Source organism: Hipposideros armiger, unplaced genomic scaffold (genome assembly GCF_001890085.2).
Source record: "Hipposideros armiger isolate ML-2016 unplaced genomic scaffold, ASM189008v1 scaffold_646, whole genome shotgun sequence".
Lineage (NCBI taxonomy): Eukaryota > Metazoa > Chordata > Mammalia > Chiroptera > Hipposideridae > Hipposideros > Hipposideros armiger.
This window is the reverse complement of record NW_017731996.1, coordinates 794,758-815,296: the sequence shown is the minus strand read 5'-3', so window position 1 is coordinate 815,296 and position 20,539 is coordinate 794,758. Positions and strand designations below refer to the sequence as shown.

The 20,539-nt window shown below is 44.0% G+C and overlaps 1 protein-coding gene across 1 annotated transcript in view; it reads right to left on the bottom strand.

The window, feature by feature from the left end:
• The window catches only part of SHISAL2A (shisa like 2A), a 28,587-nt gene extending 24,722 nt beyond the window's left edge, over positions 1 to 3,865 (bottom strand). Inside the window, exon 1 of the mRNA XM_019625932.1 lies at positions 3,429 to 3,865. Within this exon, the coding sequence (XP_019481477.1) occupies positions 3,429 to 3,610 (182 nt within the window). The 5' untranslated portion in view covers positions 3,611 to 3,865. The remainder of the gene's footprint in view (positions 1 to 3,428) is intronic.
• Between the last annotated feature and the right edge of the window lie 16,674 nt (positions 3,866 to 20,539).

Below are 20,539 nucleotides of genomic sequence, written 5' to 3'. Positions count from 1 at the left end.
CAGCGGCTGCTCAGCTCGGGCTGGACTCGAACTGCTGTTGCTCAGAGCTCAAACTCTTGAGCGAGCTCTTAACCAACTGAGCCACTCGGCCGGCCCTCAGGGAGTCTTCAGCTCTTGAGACACGCTTTTAAAGACAGCAATTCTCCTTGAGCACTATCGAAGGAAACACTGTTTACCTGGAGATTTATATGTTTTTAAGGGCCAGCTTTCATGAGAAGCGATAAATGGAGTCCTGAACAAAACAAAGCTTCCACCCTGCAATGGTGGAACTCTGATAGGAGCATGCCAGAAGGGTTATTTTAGGGTTTGGAGTACACTGATCGCCTAAGTATCCTGAGGACCTTCAGTTCCCCTTCTCTACTTTGCAATTGTCTGTGATGTTTATGAACCACATTATGTCCAAACTGAGGAAGAGTCAACTCTGCAGGCTAGAACCTTTCAGCTGACCTTGGGGTCATAGGATGGGAGTACACTGACATGTGATGCAACCTCAGAGCTCACCTCATCCAACCCACTACCTCATTGTTTAAGTCACTAAAGCACTCCATGCATTGAGAGGGTCCAACGCAACTGGAGGGGCCACAAGGCGTGTATAGAGAAGAAGGTGGTAGTATAGGGATGGGGTCCTGGCTGGGTGCTAAAGGGTGCCATTTCTGTGTCCCCAAGGGCTAGCACAGTGCCCAGAAAACAATAGAGGGTCAGTTGTGTTGTTTCAAATGATTGCAATAAAGCAGGTTATAAGGGAACCAGGTTAGATTTAGACAGTTGTGCAGCAGGAAAAGCCTGGGTTTGGGGCCAGACAGGCTTGGGGCACTCCCTAATAGTATTTTAATGGCTTTCAAGTTTTTTCATCTGTAAAATGGAGAGAAGACATGCCCGGGTTGCAAATGTGTGACTGCATCTAGCCCTTGGATGGTCCTAAGTAGGTTCTTTAAATCTCAGTCTGCTAGGAAATTGCTAGAAGATCTTGAACAATTCACTTTTATACTGTGAGCTTCACTTTCCCCACTTATGACCCAGGGAAAGGGAAAACTCCCTTTTATCAAGCATTTACAATATGTTCTAGTCACTTTCACATGCATATTTCACTTAATCCTCACAACAATTCAATACGACAGGTATTATTATTATTGCCAATTTAAAGAAGAAAAGAGACTCGGAGATAATTTGCCTGAATTCAGAAAGCTATTAAGTGACAGAGCCAAGGTTTGGACCGGTTCGAACCAGCTCCACACTGTCTCTATACCTCAAAGGGAGGTCAGTGCTATCATATTTCAACACCCAGCTCAGTGCTAAGTACACAGAGGGTCTTCAACAAATACTCCATTGTTATGTTTTAGGTGCATGTCATATCTCTCTGAATGGACTGTGAGCTCCTCAGCAGCAGGGAATAATTAATTTCTACATCCCCAGTGGATAGCATAGCACCAGGCACAAAGCAAAGGCTATAATATATGGATGAACAGAGTAAGTTAATGTAAATTAATGTAATAGCTGAATGTGCAGGATCTGAAAACCTGGTTATCTGAAAATCCTTTAGAATTATGAATTGAGTTGTTTAGAAAAAGCAATAATATCTATAATTGTCAGTGGCATATAACAAGCTAATTTCACCTTTATCTCATTTGGTCCTTGCCCTAGTTAGAAATCAGTGCAATGATTTATCATCCTTCCTATTTGATAGATGAAAAGACAAAAGCTCACAGAGGTTTTAGTGGCAGACTGTCCTTTCCCACAAAGAGGGCATGCAGCCTCTGGTCACATACAGGAAAATCGCTGTCTATTGAGATGGCCCACTCCATATTTGCTGATGCCTGTTTCCAAGAGCAGGCTCAGGGTCAGCACCTACTTTCTGGGCAAGGCTTTCAGAGACAGAGAGAGACTGAGACCTACTGTCCTCTTAGTCCCACATTTAGGTTCCAGGAATGTCAGCACTGGCCTAACTATCCCCTTCCCTGAACAAGTAGGGAATCTGAGGCCCTGTGGATGGAAATTCACCCAAATTACACGGCTATTATTAATAATATAGCCTGTTGCCTGAAGCCGATTTCTATTAACGTGCCCCCCCTGCATTTAGCCTCTTTTCCCATTAGATAAGAGAAAAGCCCCGGTATGACCGGAAAGCTGAATTCTCTCTGAGGGGGTGCCCCGGTATGACCGAGGCCGATAAGGCTCCCTCTGAGGAGTGTCTCAAGGTGTGACTGGGACCTGTTGAAATGCAAACAGTTAATCTCCTCTTGGGAGGACACAGTAATCAGGTGTCCTAGGGGCTAGGCGGCGGATATGCGAAGGCATAGCATTTGCTGGAACATAATGGGATATGTTAAAGGAAAAAGGCTTTGAAGCACAGGCCTCAAACTGATGCTAATTTGATTGACAGCAGTCTTACTTCTTTGAAAATTCTCAATTAAAGCGATGCGCAGACCCGATTCGGTGGCTCAGTTTCTCTGACTGAGTCCCTTGGTCTCGCTCTTAAACTTTACTTCTGTCTCTGACTCTTTATTCAATCTACGCCACCCCTCAAGAGAAACCCGTTTGCCCTTGCCACGCTGGACATGACAATAGCCTGAGCTGGTTTCTTTTGTTGCATTATGCCATGGTCTTATGATGAACTTGGAGGCAGTTCTGATCCCTTGGTCTTCTGCCTTAGCTTGGGAGTGGAGTACATCCCCAGCACTCACTACAGGGCCTGGCACAGCTAATTGCTCGGTAAGAGGTGGCTGAAAGAATAACTAAATATGAGGGGGAAGGAAAGAGTTGAGGCTGGGCTGAGGCTGGCACTGAATTGGGGTGTAGCATCAGGTGAGGCTTAAGGCTTGAGGCTGAGGTTTGGATGTAGGTCTAGATAATGTTTGGAGCCAAGGTGGAGAAGGAGAGAGGAGGTGGGGTTGCAGGGAGGATTGAAGGGGAGGTTGGGGCTGGTGATAGAATAAGGGCTGGGATCAGTATTGGGGAGCAGGTAAAGTCAGGGATGAGGTTGGCGTTGATAGTAGGAAGGGGACTGTGGTGGGCACTTGGATGAAGGCAGAATTTGGGCTTCATGTGAACATTGGAAGATGGGAGTGTGCTGTTAGGGAGTGGGCTGGTATGTAATTTGGGTTTGGGTTGAGGTTGGTGGAGGATGACGCTTGGAGTGAAGATTTTTCAGGGTGGAGTTGGGGGTTCAAGATTGGATCTGAATACTAGTTTGGGTCAGGATTGAGGAATGGAGCTGAGAAGCGGCTGCATGGGGAGTGGGCCAGTGATGGAGTGAGAGCAAAGGTCAGTATTAGGCCTGAAGGGCTAAAGGCAAGGTGTGAGTTGGTGCAGATGCTGGGGTGGGCACTTGAATGAGGACTGAGGGTTTAGAACAGGGCTGGGCTGACGGTGGGGCGAGGGAGCTAAGACCGGAGTGGGGTTCTAGGTGGGGTTAGGGCCAGGGCCAGTACCTGAGCCACCACATGTAGCTGTGCTCGTAGGGGAAGAAGCTGTGCGGGTCGTCGCAGCAGTACTTGTGGTCGCGGAAGCCGCAGCAGAAGACGGCAGCTGCCTCGCCCCCCGGCCGCGGGCAGCTGAAGCCACGCACCACCTCCTGCTCGGCGCTCACGTAGCTCGTGCAGGCGCCGCTCATCGCGCCCCGCGCGGGGCCCGCAGCCACCTCGGGTCACCAGACGGCCGGCGAGAGGAGGGCAAGGACGGCCAAGCGGGCGGGGGACAACGGAGACAGAACTCAGCCCCAGAAAGAGAGACAGAGAGATAGAGGGGCAGAGATAAACAGAGACAGAGACACACAGAAAACCAGAGAAAGACAAAGCAAGAGGCGCGGAGACACAGCGGTTAGAGACCTAGAGTCCCCGAGGACCCAGACAGGCGACCAGGTACGCGGACCGGGCGCGGCCGGAGGGGAGGTGGAGAAAGGAGAGGAGACGGAGGCGGGCCGAGGAGCCGTGGGAGTGGAGAGCGGCGGGAAGGGGGCGGACGCGGGCGCCAGAGCGCGGGCGCCGGGCGGGGGGCGACCCGCGGAGCCGAGAGGAGGGAGCTGCCCCGGGTAGATAGATGCCTGGGCGCCGGTCCCTTCCCTCGCTTACCTCACCCGCCCCACTACGTTCTCAGTTTATGCACGAGGGTGCTGGGTCTCAGAGCGACAACACGACAGGTCCAGGATGGGAGGGCGGGAATCGAAGCTGTCGGCGTGAATTCCACATCTGCTCTGAGTATCCGCACGGTGCTAGGCACTGTGCTGGACGCTGGGAATCTCAGGGCAGTTCGAGGCTAGTGCAAGACGCAGACAAGCAACCAGCCAGAGACCACACCGTAGAGTGATTAACACACTACCTCACCTAACCTTCACAAGAACCCAGAGGACCAGGGATTTTCAAACCCATTTCATAAATGAGAGCTAAGGGTCAGGGAGAAGTCCTTTTCCCCTGCTCTCAGGCCCATGAGACTTTAACCTGGATCTGTCTGGTTCCCAAGGCCTTGCTCTTGGGGCCTCACGGCACCTCTCTTCCAAGGGACTTTTAAATGTACTTATCCTCTGGCATCTTTGCCTGTCTCTTCCTCCCTTGCACAGCTAGCTCATGCACTGATGTTCACATTCCCCTGTTCACACCTTGTTCACACTAGCTTAAGACAAGGGGTCTAGTGGATGTCCCAGATGGTAACCCCACCCACCAAGAAACAAAGCCAGCACACCTCTTCATTCTCAGAAATTAATTCCAGATCACAGGGGCAATGTTCTCACTAGTATCAGAGGACCACAGTCTGAAGAAGCTATATGAAGCCCTTAGAGATTGCCTGTCTGTCCTCTCAGGGTACATTAGGGAAACTGAGGCTCTGAGAGGTGCACAGCTTGGCTGAATCACACTGAGCCAGGACTAGGGACTCCTGAACGTTAGTTGTTCCATTTATTATGTGAATAATTCCTAGTCAGCGAATCACAGGATATTGGGGCTGAAAAGGACCCATGGGCCATGTAATCAGTTATTGAGTCACAGCTAGCATTAAAAAAATAGAAATAATTGAATGGAATAGAAAAAGTGCACTGCAGATAGTAAAGCTAAGTATTCTTTTATAAAATGTTTGTTTCAGTTACATATGTATGTATTATGGACAAGATCACAGTGTCAAATGCATTTCTTTTTCTTTTTTTGAATTTTTATGACTTTATTTGAGCCAAACTGATGACATTGCTGGGAAGCAAGATCTCTCAAATCTTGTTCCAGAGAATGACAGTTTTGCAGTTTCTTTTATATTTTTGGAATTAAGGAAGGAATGTAAGGAAGATTACATGAAGGTGGGAGAAAGCAAGGCAGAAATTGGATTATAGGATAATTAACAAGATTATGTGCTCTCTCGAGGGTGGTTACGCTTCCAAGGGGTCTGAAAAAGAGGCATTGCAAACATATGTTAACCTAGATGCACAGAAACAGAAACAATGGACAGGGATGCATTTCTTACTTTGAGTCAGGTCAAAAGGTTTGAAAGCCACTGAATATGACACCTGCCATTGTACGGATGGGCAGGGGCTAACTCTTTAGCTCTCCTCATTTTTCACAGCAGTGAGGAGAGTAGGAAGTAAGTGATTCTTTGGGATTCCCCAATTCCTCTATCCCTTGCTTTGGATGTGTGGGGAAATAAATCATGGGCATCAGGGGATCTGGGCTCAAACCTTAGCTCTACCCCTTACCTGCTTTTTCTTTCTGTGCTTCAGGTTCCTTTTCTTTATCTAGGTCAGCTCCTAAGATGCTAATGTGTGCCATGCCTTTGGCCTGGGTACTGTAGCCCCTGAGATGGGTCAGGTCTGGGTCTGCCCTTGAAAAACACAATTTGGTGAGTGAGTCAGGCAGACATCACAAGGGCAATGAAAGGGGAAATGCAGTGACTGTGGTCACCATCTGAAGGAGCAGGGAAGAGTTTTGAGGGGTTAGTGTCTTCAAAGGGTTACTATAATAAAGTCAAATGTGAAAACTGGAGGAAATTGTTATTATCCCCCAGAAAATCTCTCCCCTGAGGTGGAGATCTCTGCACCCTGGGAGCTGGATGGCATACTCTAATGGAGGTGCACTTTGGTCTCTTTATTTATCAGATGGAGAATAAAGGGGAGGGATGAAACTCTATGGAAAGGAGAGAGGGCTCCTGGAGAAGTGGAGTTCAGCTGGGAGGTAGAAAGCATTCTTTTCTGGCTTTTGGCAAAATTGGAAAGCTGCCAACAGTTTCCAAAGTCCTTTTTCAGCCAAGAATTAATTTGTTCCAACAACCTTGTGGGGTGATCCAAGCAAGGATGATTATGCCCCAAGAGAAATAACAAGCCCAATGTCACACAGTAAGTAGTCAATGGCCCAGGCAGGACTGGTACCCACGTCTGTCTAGCCAATGGTCCCCTTTGGCAATCTGATGAAGACAATGAACCCCTATTCAGAAGAATACTTTTAACTACAGAAAGTAAATTACTTAAGACTACAGAGGATACCTGTTATACAGAGTCATTATCAAAATATTTATTTTGTGATTTAGTTCATTTTAAATATATTAAATAACAAGATCTAGAAATTGGTCTGTCACCTATTGAAATTACACCTGTTGTAATTTCAAGGTGGGGAATGCATGTAAACAGTATTGCTGTTGTAATGCAATACGAAAATATCTATGATTTCTATTGGTGAAAAAGTTACAGGTACTGCTAATGCTACTGTGATGTGTTGCTTACATGCATGATAGAAGGAAATGCTAAATTTTAGTTAAAGGTTAGTGAAATCAAGGATGTAATTTTTTCCATCCAGGTTCATGGACCTCCCCTGACCCCAATCCCGAACTCTATCCATGGACTCCTTGGGCTCTGTGGAATCTGTGCTAAAATCTTCTACCTCTTCTGGTTTAGCTCCTACTCCAATGCTTGTTCCTTCATCACGTGCATCATGTTTCTTCTTGCAGACACCTATTGCAGACCTACTATGTGCCAGGCAGCTTCCCATCTTCTATGTTATACAATCCTTGAAAACTTCCTTTGAGGTAGGTGTTAGTCTTCCCATTTTGCTGATAAGGTACCAAGCTTGGGGGTGGGGGGAGTTAAGTGATTTACCCAAAGCGACACAGCTGGTCAGAGTCCTGTACCACCTCCTTCTTCCTTTCCAACTGAGGTCTGGGGCACAGGTTCTAACACCAGAAAGAAAGGAAAGTATAGGACAAGGGTGAGCAGGGAGAACTCATATTTATGGAGAATACACTGTGAAGTAGAAATTGTGCTGTGCATTTCATTATTTCCTTTAATCCTCACAAGAATCCTGTGTGTATAACTCCATTAAAAAATTTTAAATAACTAAAAATACATATTCACTATAAAACAACAAATTAGAAAATACAGATAAACCAAAAGAAAAAAATCAAAATCACCCATAATCTCTCCACCCAGAAATATCTATTAATACTTTGGTATGGAGTCTTCCAGATGCACACATAAACACACAATTTTGCACCCACTTTTCAGAAAGGAAAACCCGACTCAGAGAAGTTAAGTAACTGGCCCAAGGATATACAAGTTATAAGTTCCAGTCATCTGCACTGTGACCTTAGGCCAGTCACTTTCTCTCTTTGCATTTGGGCAGTAGTTAAAATTACTCGAGATGGAAGAGTGCAAAGCCTGGTAGTCTGAAAGTCGTAACTGGAAGCCAGTTCTGCGCCGCTCTCAAAACAGTGGTCTCTAGACCTCCACATCCTTGCTGCAGGAGCCTGTCCTCCCAAAGAGGGTCCGGAAAGAAACACCCCCTCGCTGTGGCGGGTCAGGCAGCTCGGTGACCACAGCCAACCGAGGCTTAGAACTGGGTTCGGCCCGCTGGGCTCGGCCGTGTCCTCCGCAGGGGAGTCCTGGAACTCTCCCCCTGCCCTGCTGCCCCGGCTGTGCCCTCCTGTGTCTCCTGCCCCGAGGACTCCCTCGGATTTTTTCCCTTCTCTTCCAGAATGAGGCTCTTGCGTCTCATCCTGAGAGAAGTGACTTTGCCAAGGTGGAACATCAAATGCAGGGACAAATCGGAGCGGAGACTCAAATCTCCTGATAACCAGCCAGGCTCTTCCCTTCCCCCACTGTAGGTGGCCACCCTTTCGGTTTAGTTTTTTGTTAGTTTGCTGCTGGTTTTACTGCGAAATCTTTAAGACTCATAAAACGACTTAAAGGATAATACAAAGACCACCCATGTACCCTCCACTCGGTTTAAGAAGTAAAAATATTGGTCCATCCTTTTTGAAGCCCCATGTAGACTCCTCCCTGCCCGGCCCCTTAACGGCTCTCCTGAATTTGGTGTTTATCATTTCCATGCTCTTATGGATGCGTTTACCACATATGTATAGATCTTTGAGCAATGTATGGAGTTGCTTCGCATGTGATTAAATTTTAAATAAATAGCATCATAATGCATACATTTTCCTGGAACCTGCTTTTTTCACTCAATCTTACGTTCGTGAGCTTTGTCTATACTGATGTGTATGCTCAATCTAGTTCATTTATTTGTGCTGCTATATAGGTTTTAGATAGAACACAGAAAGTTAGTATATGATGACCTATTTTCCACTTTCTTTGACGTCTAGGTTCCTTACAATTCTTTATTGCTATACAGTAATGCTTCTCTTGAGATTTTTTTCTTTTAAAACCAATTTTTTGAAGTACATTTTACAAACAATAAAAAAATACCCATCTTAAATGTACAGCTCAGTGAATATGTACATGGATGTATACACTCATGTAACCACCACAACAGTCAAGATGCAGCACATTTCCATCACCCATCTCTGTCCCTTGTGCCCCTTGGCAATCAGCCCTCCTCTCCACCCCAGCCTTGCCTAAGACACCACTGCTCTGTTCTTCATCTTTATAGATTAGTTCTGCCTAAATTCTTGAATTTTTATCTTAATGAATCAGATAGTATGTCCACTTTTGTGTCTGATTTATTTTCCTCACCACAATGCCTTTGAGATATACAGAAATCATTGCATGTACAAGTATTTCCTTCCTTTTTATTGGAAGTATATCCATATAAAAATACAATTTTTTAATCCATTCAATTGTTAATAGGTATTTGGGTTATTTCCGGTTTGGGACTATTATGAATAAAGTTTCTCTAAACATTTTTGCACATATGCTTTCTTTTTGTGGGTGTGCATATATTTTCATTTCTCTTGGGTGAATACCTAGGAGTGGAATTTCTGAGTAATAGTGTAGATAGATGTATGTTTAACTTTGTAAGAAGTTGCCAAACTTTTCTCCAGAATGACTGTAGCATCCCCCGCAGCCATGTATAGAAGGCAAGGCTTTATATCCTCACCAGCACTTAGTATTCTCAGTATTTTTTATTTTGGCTGTTCTTATAGATGTTGCAGTGGTATTCATTGGGGCTTTAATTTTTATTTTTTTCTGAATGGCTGATGATGAACACCTTTTCATATACTCATGAGCCATTCATATGTCTTCTTTGGCAAAATGTCTGTTTCGTTTATTTTTGAATTGGGTTATCTTCCTATTGAATTGTAATTGTTCTTATATATTCTAGATGCAAATCTTTTATCAAATATATTGTTGTAAATGTTTTTTCCCACTCTGTGGCTTGCCTCCTTATTTTCTTAAAGGTGTTTTTCAAGGAGCAGAAATTTAAAAATTTGATAGTCCAATTTGTCACTTTTTTCTATTAAGATTAGTGCATTCTGTGTTCTATCTAAAAAAAGAATCTGCCTACAGGATTGCAAAAATTTTCTTTTATGTTTTCTTCTAGAAGTTTTATAGCTTTAGCTTTTATGTTTATGCCTCTAAACCATTTTGAGTTAATTTTTGTGTCTGTTGTAAAGCAAAGGTTGAAGTTCACTTTTTATATATGGAAACCCAGTTGTTCCAAAACCATCTTTTTTTTTTTTTTTAAGATTTTTTTATTGGGGAATTTGGGGGATGGGAACAGTGCTGGGGAATTGGGGGAAGAGGAACAGACAAGTTGCTGTCGTTTTGTTCTTCAGTCTGGTTGTGGAGGACATTGCTTCACTGGCCCAAGTTAGCACCATCATCGCGCTCTTCCCAGGCGAGGCACATCAGTCGCCGGCTTCTAGACGGCCGCTCACTGCGGCTGCTGGCTGCTCACGCTGGCTGCTGGCTACATATGGTAGCCCATGGCAACCCACTCCCACAGGGGCTGCAGCCTACACCGTCACTGGCGACTCATAGCAGCCCAGCTCCAGGTTGAGCTGTTGTTCAGCATCTTAGCTGTGGAGGGCGGTGTCACTGGCCCTCATATGTGGGATCCGAACCTGGGCCCTCTGGAGTCCCAAGCCAGTTCTTAACCATCGTGCCACTCGGCTGGCCCTCAAAACCATCTTTTGAAAGGACTCTCCTTTTTCTCATTGAATTAACTTGACACCTTTGTCAAAACTCAATCAACCATATGTGTGTGCATTTATTTCTGAATTCTGTGGTCTATTTCATTGATTTGGATCTATCCTTAAGCCAATACCACTCTGTCTTAATTACTATGGCTTTATAGATAAAGCTTGAAATAAGATAATATAATCCTCCTGTCTTAATTACTATGGCTTTATAAATAAGTCTTAAAATAAGATAATATAATCCTCTTTGTCCTTATTTTTCAAAATTATTTTAGTAATTTTAGGTCCTTTGCATTTTCATGTAAATATTAGAATCAACTTGTCAATTTCTGCCTCCCAAAACCTACTAGGATTTTGCTTAGGATTGCATTGAACCATTAGATCAATTTGGAGAGAACTAACATCTTAATATTGAGTTTCACAATCTATGAACATGGCATATTTCTTCATTTATTTAGTTTTTATTTAATTTCTCTCAGCAGTGTTTTATAGTATTCTGTGTACATCTTGTACATATTTTATAAAACATCAATTTTTCTTATTTTTGATGTTATTGTAAATGATATTTTAATGGGATTTTCCAGTTATATGTTGCTAGTATATAGAAATATAATTTAGTTTTGTATATTCACTTTGTATTCTGAGGCTTGCTAAATTCACTTATTAGTTCTATAATAGTAGCTTTTTGGTAGACCACTTAGGATTTTTTTTATGTTAACATAAAAACAATTTATTCACAGACCACGTATTATGCAATTTTACTTTTCCTCTCTAGCTGATGAATTTTATTTCTTTTTCTTATTACATTGTTTGGGATCTCTAGTATAATGTTGAAGAAAATTCTTTTGAGTTTTGGCACAGAATTGTGCAATTCGTTTTTCTCTGCACTGGATCCTTTCCCACCACACACTTATCAACAGAGATCCTCTAAAGGCTTGACCTGATGAAGTAGCCCACTAATTCCAATCTGACCTCTAAAATCTCTTCCTACCTCTCCAACTATACCTGCCTTTTCTTTCCAACAAGAAGCCCCTGATTCATCCAGTCTGACCTGGGAAAGGTCCTTCCTTTCTTAAGTTTTTGCCCATGTAGTTCCCTGCTTCTGCATATCTAAATCTTCTCTGCACTTCAAGGTCCAGCTCGAAGAAACCTCAACTACTGCAAGAAGACTTTCTATGACCAATTCTCAGGGCAACATTCTTTTTTGAAGCACCTGCTGTCTTGATTGTACATGTACCGTTCATTGATCACTGTCCATGTGCCATCATCTCACCGGAATCACAGCTTCAAACTATAGGCTCCTTCAAGACAGAGGTTGTACCCGTTTTAGCCATAGTTTCACAGCACTCAGCTTAGGACCTGGTTCTCAAAGACAGGGCTGCTGCTTTGTGCTGCCTTTGTTTCTTTGTGTGCCTTTGTGCAAATCAGGAAAAAAAATGCCCTTTCCTTTGGCCTGATGTAGCTCTATGCCAAAAACAGGGCTTGATAATTAGAGTTCAAGCTAGATTTCAACTCTCACTTGTTCCTTCTGCTGGACACCTTCAATATTTGCATGGGTCAACCCTGCCTCAGGGAAGGAATTCATAAATAAACAATTCTGAAATATGGGTATTTTAATATATAAAGATATTGAGACTCAGAGAGGTTAAACTATTCACCAAGGATCCATCCAGGAATGGCAGACACTGGGATTTGTCCTGGGTCTGCCAGTCCCCAAAGCTCAAGGAAACACTACCTTTGTCTATCTTCTTCTCTGGTCTCAACATGAGTCCGACTCTTTACATGTTATTAAGCATTTTTCAGCCTGAGATCAACCACTTCTAGAATTTATTCCAAGACTTCTGCACCCTGGAGTGAATGTCTAGCCCTCTCCCAGGATTGGTGTCTCCATCCCTAAACTCACCCTGTTCCTTCTGGGGTGTTACCAGGAAGCAGGGAATAGAAGGAAAGGCTAGGACTTTGGTACCAGATCAGTCTGGATTCTAATTGCTACTTGGCAGTTGACTTGTTGAGATTCTTTGGACCTCTCACATAGCATCAACTGCAAAATAGGAGTCATAATACCTCTCTCATAGACATGAGACATAGGTATGTGAGCACTCAGTAAAGGTTAGGTCTCCTCTTCCTTCCATTTTGCTGAGAGCAAGGATTGTGTTTCATGTTAGGTCTACACATGAGAAAACAGCAGCCTTTGAGTACAGAAGACTCTTAGTGAACTTTGTCAACCCCATGACTAGAACTGCTTTTTCTCTTGACTTTAGGCAAGTCTGTTCTCCTCTGAGCTTCACTTTCCTGTCTTAAATGGGGACAGGTTGGCCTTTTGAGCCACACTTTTGCTCAGGCCTGCTCCTATCTGTTTGGAGTGTACTTTTCCTTCTAATAAACTGCTCTTTCACCACTTAAAAAAAATAAATATGGACAGGTTATAAATATTACTACACCTAAATAACCATAACTACTATCATTTACTGAATATTTATTATGTACCAAGCACTGCAGTGCTTTATGAGTATACTGTCATTTAATCATCACAATAGCACTATAAGGTAAGTGCTACTAATATTCCCAAATCCCAGAGGAGGACACTGAGATCCAGAGATGTAAAGTACTGTATCCAGGAGTCATCCAGCTGCTAAGCGGCTGTGCTAGGATGTGAATCCTGCTTTGCAAAACTCCAGACCAGAATTTCTCAATCTATTGACATTTTGAGCCAGATAATTCTTTGTTGTAGGGGACAGTCCTATACACTGCAGAATGTTTACCAGCCTCCCTGGCCTCTACCAGTTAGATGACAATAGTACCCATCCACCACTTGTGACAGCCAAAAATGTCTTCAGACATTTCTAAATGTCCCCGATGAGTAATCACCCTTATTTAAGAACCACTGCTTTACACTCTAGATTCCTAGACAATGTCTTTCCTCTACAACATGAACAAGCTAGGGGAAGCTTATTTCCCCCAAGTGTCCGGAAATCAACTGCAGACAGATATTACACTAATGCTAATACTACTTAATATTTGTTGCAGCCCATTTGCACAACAAAATGCCTGCTCATTAGTTTGAATATTTCAGGTGAGAGATCATATATAAGGAGGTGTATATAAGTGCTCAGCACTTATTAAGTAAAATCTCGGTTTCCTTTTATTGGCAAAATCTCGGTTTCCTTTTATTGGCTAGATGAAGCAACAGAAGTTCAGTGACTGTCCCAAGTTTACTTTGTTAGTTAGTAAAGTGGTCTTGTAATTTGTTATGTTGATTAGCCCGTTAACTATTACTCTTAGCTCTTCTACTTTAACCCTTAGAAGAGTTCTGCTTTCATTGAGAGGAATAAGGCAAATTGGAAGGGTTAGAATCTTTGTTTCCTAGAGCTCAGAAGATGCTAGAGGCCATCTATTGGGTTGTCGGAAAAGTCATGATGTATTTTTTTCTATGGTTTTCGTTGCAAAATTGCATCATGACTTTTCTGACAACCCAATGTTATAGTTTAACTTCCTACTGCAGAGTATTAGTGTTGGCAGACAAAATAGTTAAATTTGAATGTCAGATAAGCAATGAATAATTTTTTTTAAGATTTTTTATTGGGGAATTGGGGGACGGGAAGGGGAACAGTCTAGTTGCTGTCGCTTTGTTCTTCAGTCTAGCTCTGGAGGACGTCGCTTCACTGGCTCATGTTGGTATTATCATTGCGCCCTTTCTGGGTGAGGCAGTCGCTTGCTGGCCATTGGATGGCCACTCATGGTGGCTCGCGGCAGCTCACGGCAGCCAGCCGCACTGCAGCCTATGCCCTCACCGGCGACTCACGGCAGCCCAGCTCCATGTTGAGCTGTTGTTCACCATCTTAGCTGTAGGGGGTGCAGCATCACTGGCCCTCATGTGGGATCTGAACCAGGGCCCTGCTGCTCAGAACTGGAGTACCAAGACAACTCCTAACCAACGCACCACTCAGCTGGCCCAGCAATGAATAGTTTTTTAATATAAGTATGTCCCATGCAGTTGTCACAAATACCAGGGACAATTATAGCCCTGGGACTACCTTTGGAAAACAATCAATTGATCATGTGATCAGAGGGAGCACTCATATTCCAAAGGATTAGAAGAAGGGGCCTTCTGGCTGGGCTATCCCATCCCACTGAGATTGGTCACCCCTTCTGTGGGAGGATTTGAGCCTTTCAGGGGGACCTTGGCTGATACAAGGGCTCAAACAGTCCCTGGGATTTTCAGAAACAGACATAGGTGATGACAATGAGGTTTGTCAGTAAATGCCTTTTGAACACCTACAATGGGCCAGGCATTTTTTTTTTTGTTAAGATTTTTATTGGGGAATTGGGGGGAGGGGAACAGCGTTGGGGAATCGGGGAAAGGGAACAGACAGGTAGACAAATTGCTGTTTTTGTTCTTCAGTCTAGTTGTGGAGGACGTTGCTTCACTGCCCCATGTTGGTATGATCATTGTGCTCTTCCCAGNCCTGGGATTTTCAGAAACAGACATAGGTGATGACAATGAGGTTTGTCAGTAAATGCCTTTTGAACACCTACAATGGGCCAGGCATTTTTTTTTTTTTAAGATTTTTTATTGGGGAATTGGGGGACGGGAAGGGGAACAGTCTAGTTGCTGTCGTTTTGTTCTTCAGTCTAGTTGTGGAGGACGTTGCTTCACTGCCCCATGTTGGTATGATCATTGTGCTCTTCCCAGGTGAGGCAATCGGTCGCCAGTCATTGGTTGGCCGCTCACAGAGGCTCCTGGCAGCTCACGCTGGCTGCCAGCCACTCACGTAGCTCACGGCAGCCCGCTGCAGCCTATGCGGTCGCTGCCGGGGACTCACAGCAGCCCAGCTCCAGGTCAAGCTGTTGTTCATCATCTAAGCTGTAGAGGGCGATCATCACTGGCCCTCAATGTGGGATCCAAACCAGGGCCCTGCTACTCAGAGCTGGCGCTCCCAAGTGAGCTCTTAACCAGCTGAGCCACTCCACCGGCATCATGGGCCATTGCATTTTTAATGCTCAAAGAATACAACAGAGATACAGTACACAGCAATATCAAGGAAAGGAAGAGAATTTCTACCTCTGCAATGAAAGGAAGAGTTGAAAGAGAATACGGCATGCAGTTTGGTTTTGCTATAGCAATATCAAAGGTAAAAAATGGAGGAGGATAAAGGACAAGGACTTCAAATGATAGATTGAGTAACTGAGCCATTATTCCAAGGATAAGAGTTGGGGCCACACTGGAGCAGAGTTTTGATAGATTTGCTTTTTTAGCATCTTTTTTAGCATCTTTCAGCTTGTAATGTGAAGGATGGACTAGAGAAGAGAACTGGGGCTGAGGAGATGAGCTAGAACAGGGGTCAGCAAACTTTTGAGACAGAAGAGCTACCAGGGGTCAGCGAACTGCGGCTCGCGAGCCACATGCGGCTCTTTGGGTACATACATTCACTCTGAAATAAAATTTAAAATGAAAATAAAACTATCATAGTTTAATTTATAACATTTTAAAGGATATTACTCACATAATGGTGATTATGTAAAAATATATTTATGGCTCTCAAATAATTTTTAAATTGTTGTGAGGGACAGGATTGGCTCTTCCAGGGGTCGGCAAACTTTTGAGATGGAACGTATCCTAAGAGCCATATGTGCCTTGCAAGCTGCAGTTTGCGGACCCCTGAGCTAGAAAAATGATAAATCCTGAGTTAGGAAAATGGTAGTGGGAAGAAGGAAGAGGGGACAGCTTTGAAAGATGTTAAGATGTGGGGCAGAGATAACTATTTGTCCCTGCTCCCCCAACTTCTGTTTTCCCCTTCTATGTTAATGAAACCCCTGGTTTTCATCTGGGCATGTGGCCATACAGAATAAAAACTTATTTCCCAGTGCTCCTTGTGTCTGGATGTGGTTATGTGACTAAGTTCTTCTGACCTGTAGAATGTGATGTCGTGCCCTTAAAGAAATAAGGTTGAGGTGGTCAGCTATCTTGGATCATGCAGATATGGGCAACAGAACCATAAGCCTGGCCCCTGACTAATTCAAAGAACAGAGTAAAGGTCAACTTTTACAAGGGATAGAAAGAAACTTCCTACTTTGTTTGAGACTGTGTTTACTTTGGGTTCCTGTTATAGCTGCTAAACCTCTATCCTGATACAAAGTGGTAAAAGTCATGTGAGGGCTAAGATACAGGGATTAAAGGAAATGTGAGGATGAGAGGAAGCAGCAGAGGTTTTGTTATACCCAAGGCAGCATTTCTTTCTTAAAATGTGACCTTTCGATCACCTGCAATATAATCATTCTGGGTAGGCCCCCAAAATCTATGCAAGCGGCTCAGTGATTTGTAGGGACCCAGGTCTCTGCGATCCCCTCCAACAACCAGTAGGCTGGCTCTGCTGGAGCCGGGAGATCTCAGGTCTGCCTGTTTTCTACAGGTGTCTCCATGGTGACAGGTCCTCCAGGCAGCCCCCAGAGCAACCTACTTCCATCAGTAGTTCAGGGTCTGCCTTTGTCCCAGGGTTTATTTCTTGGCCTTTAGATTTGGGACTGAAGACAGGCTCTGTCATGCTAAGTCAGGTAACTATCATTTCTTACCTGCATGCCACAGGGTCCTGAATGATCAGCCCCCTGCTTACCTCTTGCTCCCTTCTTATCACTTGGCTCTAGGCAGCACTGGCTCCATCCTATCGAGTATCTTCCTTCCTTAGGTCCTTTGCCTGAGCCACTCCATCTGCTTAGGACTGTTATGGAAGACTCAAAGGGTCCACTTGCCTGTGTGCATCCAAGCCGAAAAAGAAACGAGCAGGAGTTTGCAGCAAAGAAAGTAAAGGTTTATTTAGGGAGTTGGTGCCAAGCCCAGAGACACGGATGACCTAGTGCTCTCAAAAATCTAGCTCTATGATGGTCTCTAGCAGCTAGATTACATAAGGGGAAAATTATTAATGATAGTTACTATGGGAGTTGGGGTCATGGACTCTACTGATTGTTTGGGGCTAAAGCAGGGAGCAGTTGATTATGGCTCCAGGTCCTCGTGTCAGTCATGGTATTGTTCCATCCGGTTTTCAGGGGATGCAGTCCGTGGGCCGTTCTACTTTCACGAGTCTGGAGCTGAAACATAACTGAGGCTACGGCGTTATCTTTGTTTAACTAAAACCTTATTTTAGTTTGAGGTTTGGTTATTGTATCATGGTCATGGTTGATAGACCTGAAGCTTTATTCTTAAGTGAGTCTGACACTGACCAGAACCTAATGTCCTAAAGGCTTAATGATTAAAAGGAGTGGACATACAGAATATATATAGGTAGGAGGATCTGGGGAAAGAATGCAAGTGAGTCATAGTTCTATCAGGCTAAACAAAGCCAGCTTGGATTAAAGCACAATGCACGCTAAAGAAATGAAGTTCATGTGCAGTTACAGAACCTCCCCACTTCTTTCCCCTGCCTGATTTATTGAAATTTCAGGTCTCAGCTTAAATATCATTTCTCAGGGAAGCCTTCTTTGAACTCCAGAATAGGCCCAGTGCCACTTTTACACACGCTCGTGGCTCTTTGTACTTCTTCCCGGTGCTTATCATAATTGTAAATATAATAATTAATGTAATTATTGGTTTATGTTTGTCTTTCCTGCTATTCTATGAATGTGATGACAGCTGGGAGCATGAGTGTTTTGTTCACTATTTCCCTAGTACCTAGTACAGAGCCTGACACAGAAGCAGTGCTTAAGAAGTACTTGTTAGGCCGGCCGAGTGGTGCGATGGTTAAGAACTGGCTTGGGACGCCAGAGGGCCCCGGTTCGGATCCCACATATGAGGGCCAGTGACACTGCCCTCCAAAGCTAAGATGCCGAACAACAGCTCAACCTAGAGCTGGGCTGCCATGAGTCCCTGGCGACGGCTAGGCTGCAGCCCCTGTGGCAGTGGGTTGCCATGGGCTACCGTGTGTAGCCAGCAGTCAGCGTGAGCAGCCAGCAGCCGCAGTGAGCGACCGTCCTAGAATCCGGTGACTGATGTGCCTCGCCTGGGAAGAGCGCAATGATGGTGCCAACTTGGGCCAGTGAAGCAACGTCCTCCACAACTAGACTGAAGAACAAAAGGACAGCAACTTGTCTGTTCCCCTTCCCCCAATTCCCCAGCTGCTGTTCCTATCCCCCAATTCCCCAATAAAAATCTTAAAAAAAAAAAAAGTACTTGTTGATAAATGAATGTCTCTTCCAACCATAATTTTCCAGGAAGTCCCCTCATAGTCACGCTCTCCTCCCTCCACCCTCCAGCCCAACTCAGAGAAGTAAATAAGCAATCAGGATTCTACCTCCCTTTCTCTGAGAACCTGGGACCAGTGATGTTGAAAAAGAATGAATCATCTGGGGATGAAAGGAGAGAGAGCTCAGCAAAAGACAAAGGCCTTCATTATATCCACATTCAGAAACCCCCTCTGCAAACTCCTAACTGGTGGTCTCTGGCTTGCCCTAAACTATACCCTAAACTAATAGCAGATAGCTAAGAGATCAGTAATAAGATTTAAGGAGACAACTAAAATATTGATGAATTAAGGCTTGGCAAATAACTAAACTACTGTCAATGTAAAAAACGTCTAAACCTGTAGAGAATTTTTATAAAAGTTTATTTGAACAAAACTAATGATATTTGCTGGGGAGCAAGATCTGAAATGCTGTAGAGGATAACAGTTTGCAGGGTTTTTTTAATGCATTTGGAATTAAGGAGGGAAAGTAGGGAAGATTACATGAAGGTGGAAGAAAACAAGGCAGGGATTGTATTACAAGATTATGTGCTTTCTTAAGAGTGGTTATGACTTTGAGGGGTATGACTTCTGGTATTTCAAAGGTGTGTTAACCTACATGCACAAGAACAATGGACAGGGCTGGCTTAAAAACATTTCACAAAAGAAGTTATAGGCCTGGGGTATGGCTAGCCACCATGACCTGCCCTTTTTTGTCCACAGTACTAAATGCTAATATATAACCTAATAAATAAAGTATTTGGCTTACAGTTAAAGTGTTAGAAGATAATTAGGTGTTAGTAGAAAAATCAAATATTAACTACTCAAGTGTTAGCTGATAACAAGGGATTAATTTAAAACTAAGTTGTTAGCACATACTGGTTAACCAATGACTAAGGTAACAGCTGATAAGGATTTGAAGTGAGATTTTTTTCAAGGGGGCTCTTGCACATTAGAGAGGACTTGGAAACAGCAGAAAACTTATAAAACCTGTAGGAATGAAGGTCTGAGACTGTAAAGTCCTCAGCTGGACTCTAAACTTCTGGGGGAAACTGTTTGCTTGTCTTTAGTTTCCAGATAGGGTTTAGTCAGGGACAGCATGAACCTGGTGCTCAAAATGCTTACCCTCTAATTACATTTAATCTGCTAAGGACCGGTCACCGTACTGAGGAGAGAAGGGAGGGCAGTTGCTTAAACAATGAGAATAGAGTGTGGTGAGTCAGCGAGTGAGTAGTGTGTGACCGGAAAGGTTTAGGGGGTTTGTGAAGGCTGGGTGGAAGCGAGAGCAGGTGTATCAGGGAGAAACGACAAGTTTAGTTCTGTATGTGTCGAACTGAGGGGTCCGGAGACATGCCCAGTAGGCAGGTTGATATGAGTCCAAGGTAGAGATTTGAGTCCAAGGTACAGATGATGGTGAAAACCATGAGAAAAAAAATGATAAAGCTGAAGAAGAGTGTATGGAGTGAGAAAAGGGATCAGCGTGGAACCCCAAGAAAGAACAACATGGAGGAGTGGACAGAGGAGAAAGAGACATCAACAGATACTGAGAAGGAAGGAGCACTGGGAGAGGAAGAAAACCAAGAGAAGACAGCGGCATGAAAGCTAAGGGAAGAGAATGTGTTAAGGAGAAGAGTGTCATCAGCAATGTGAGACGTGGCTGAGAAGTCAAGCAGGATAAAGTCAGAGAGGTATCCATTGAGAATGTGGTTCTGAAATGTCCATCACAAAAGTTTCTGTGATAGCTGGGTTTCATTGTATGCATGTGTATGTACGCATGAGCATATGCAGAGCTGGAGTTTGGAGCAGGATGTGTAAGGGCAGGCTGGAGGCCACCACAGAGGGGCTTATGGTCAGCTCACAGAGAACTTTCATTTACTCTGGGCAGCTTTTGAGAAAGACCATTAAGGGAGATTGTGAGAACTGTAAGCACAGTTCAACCCTTTTGTTGTCAAGTGGGAAAACTGAGGACAGAAGACAGGGAACAATTTGCTCAG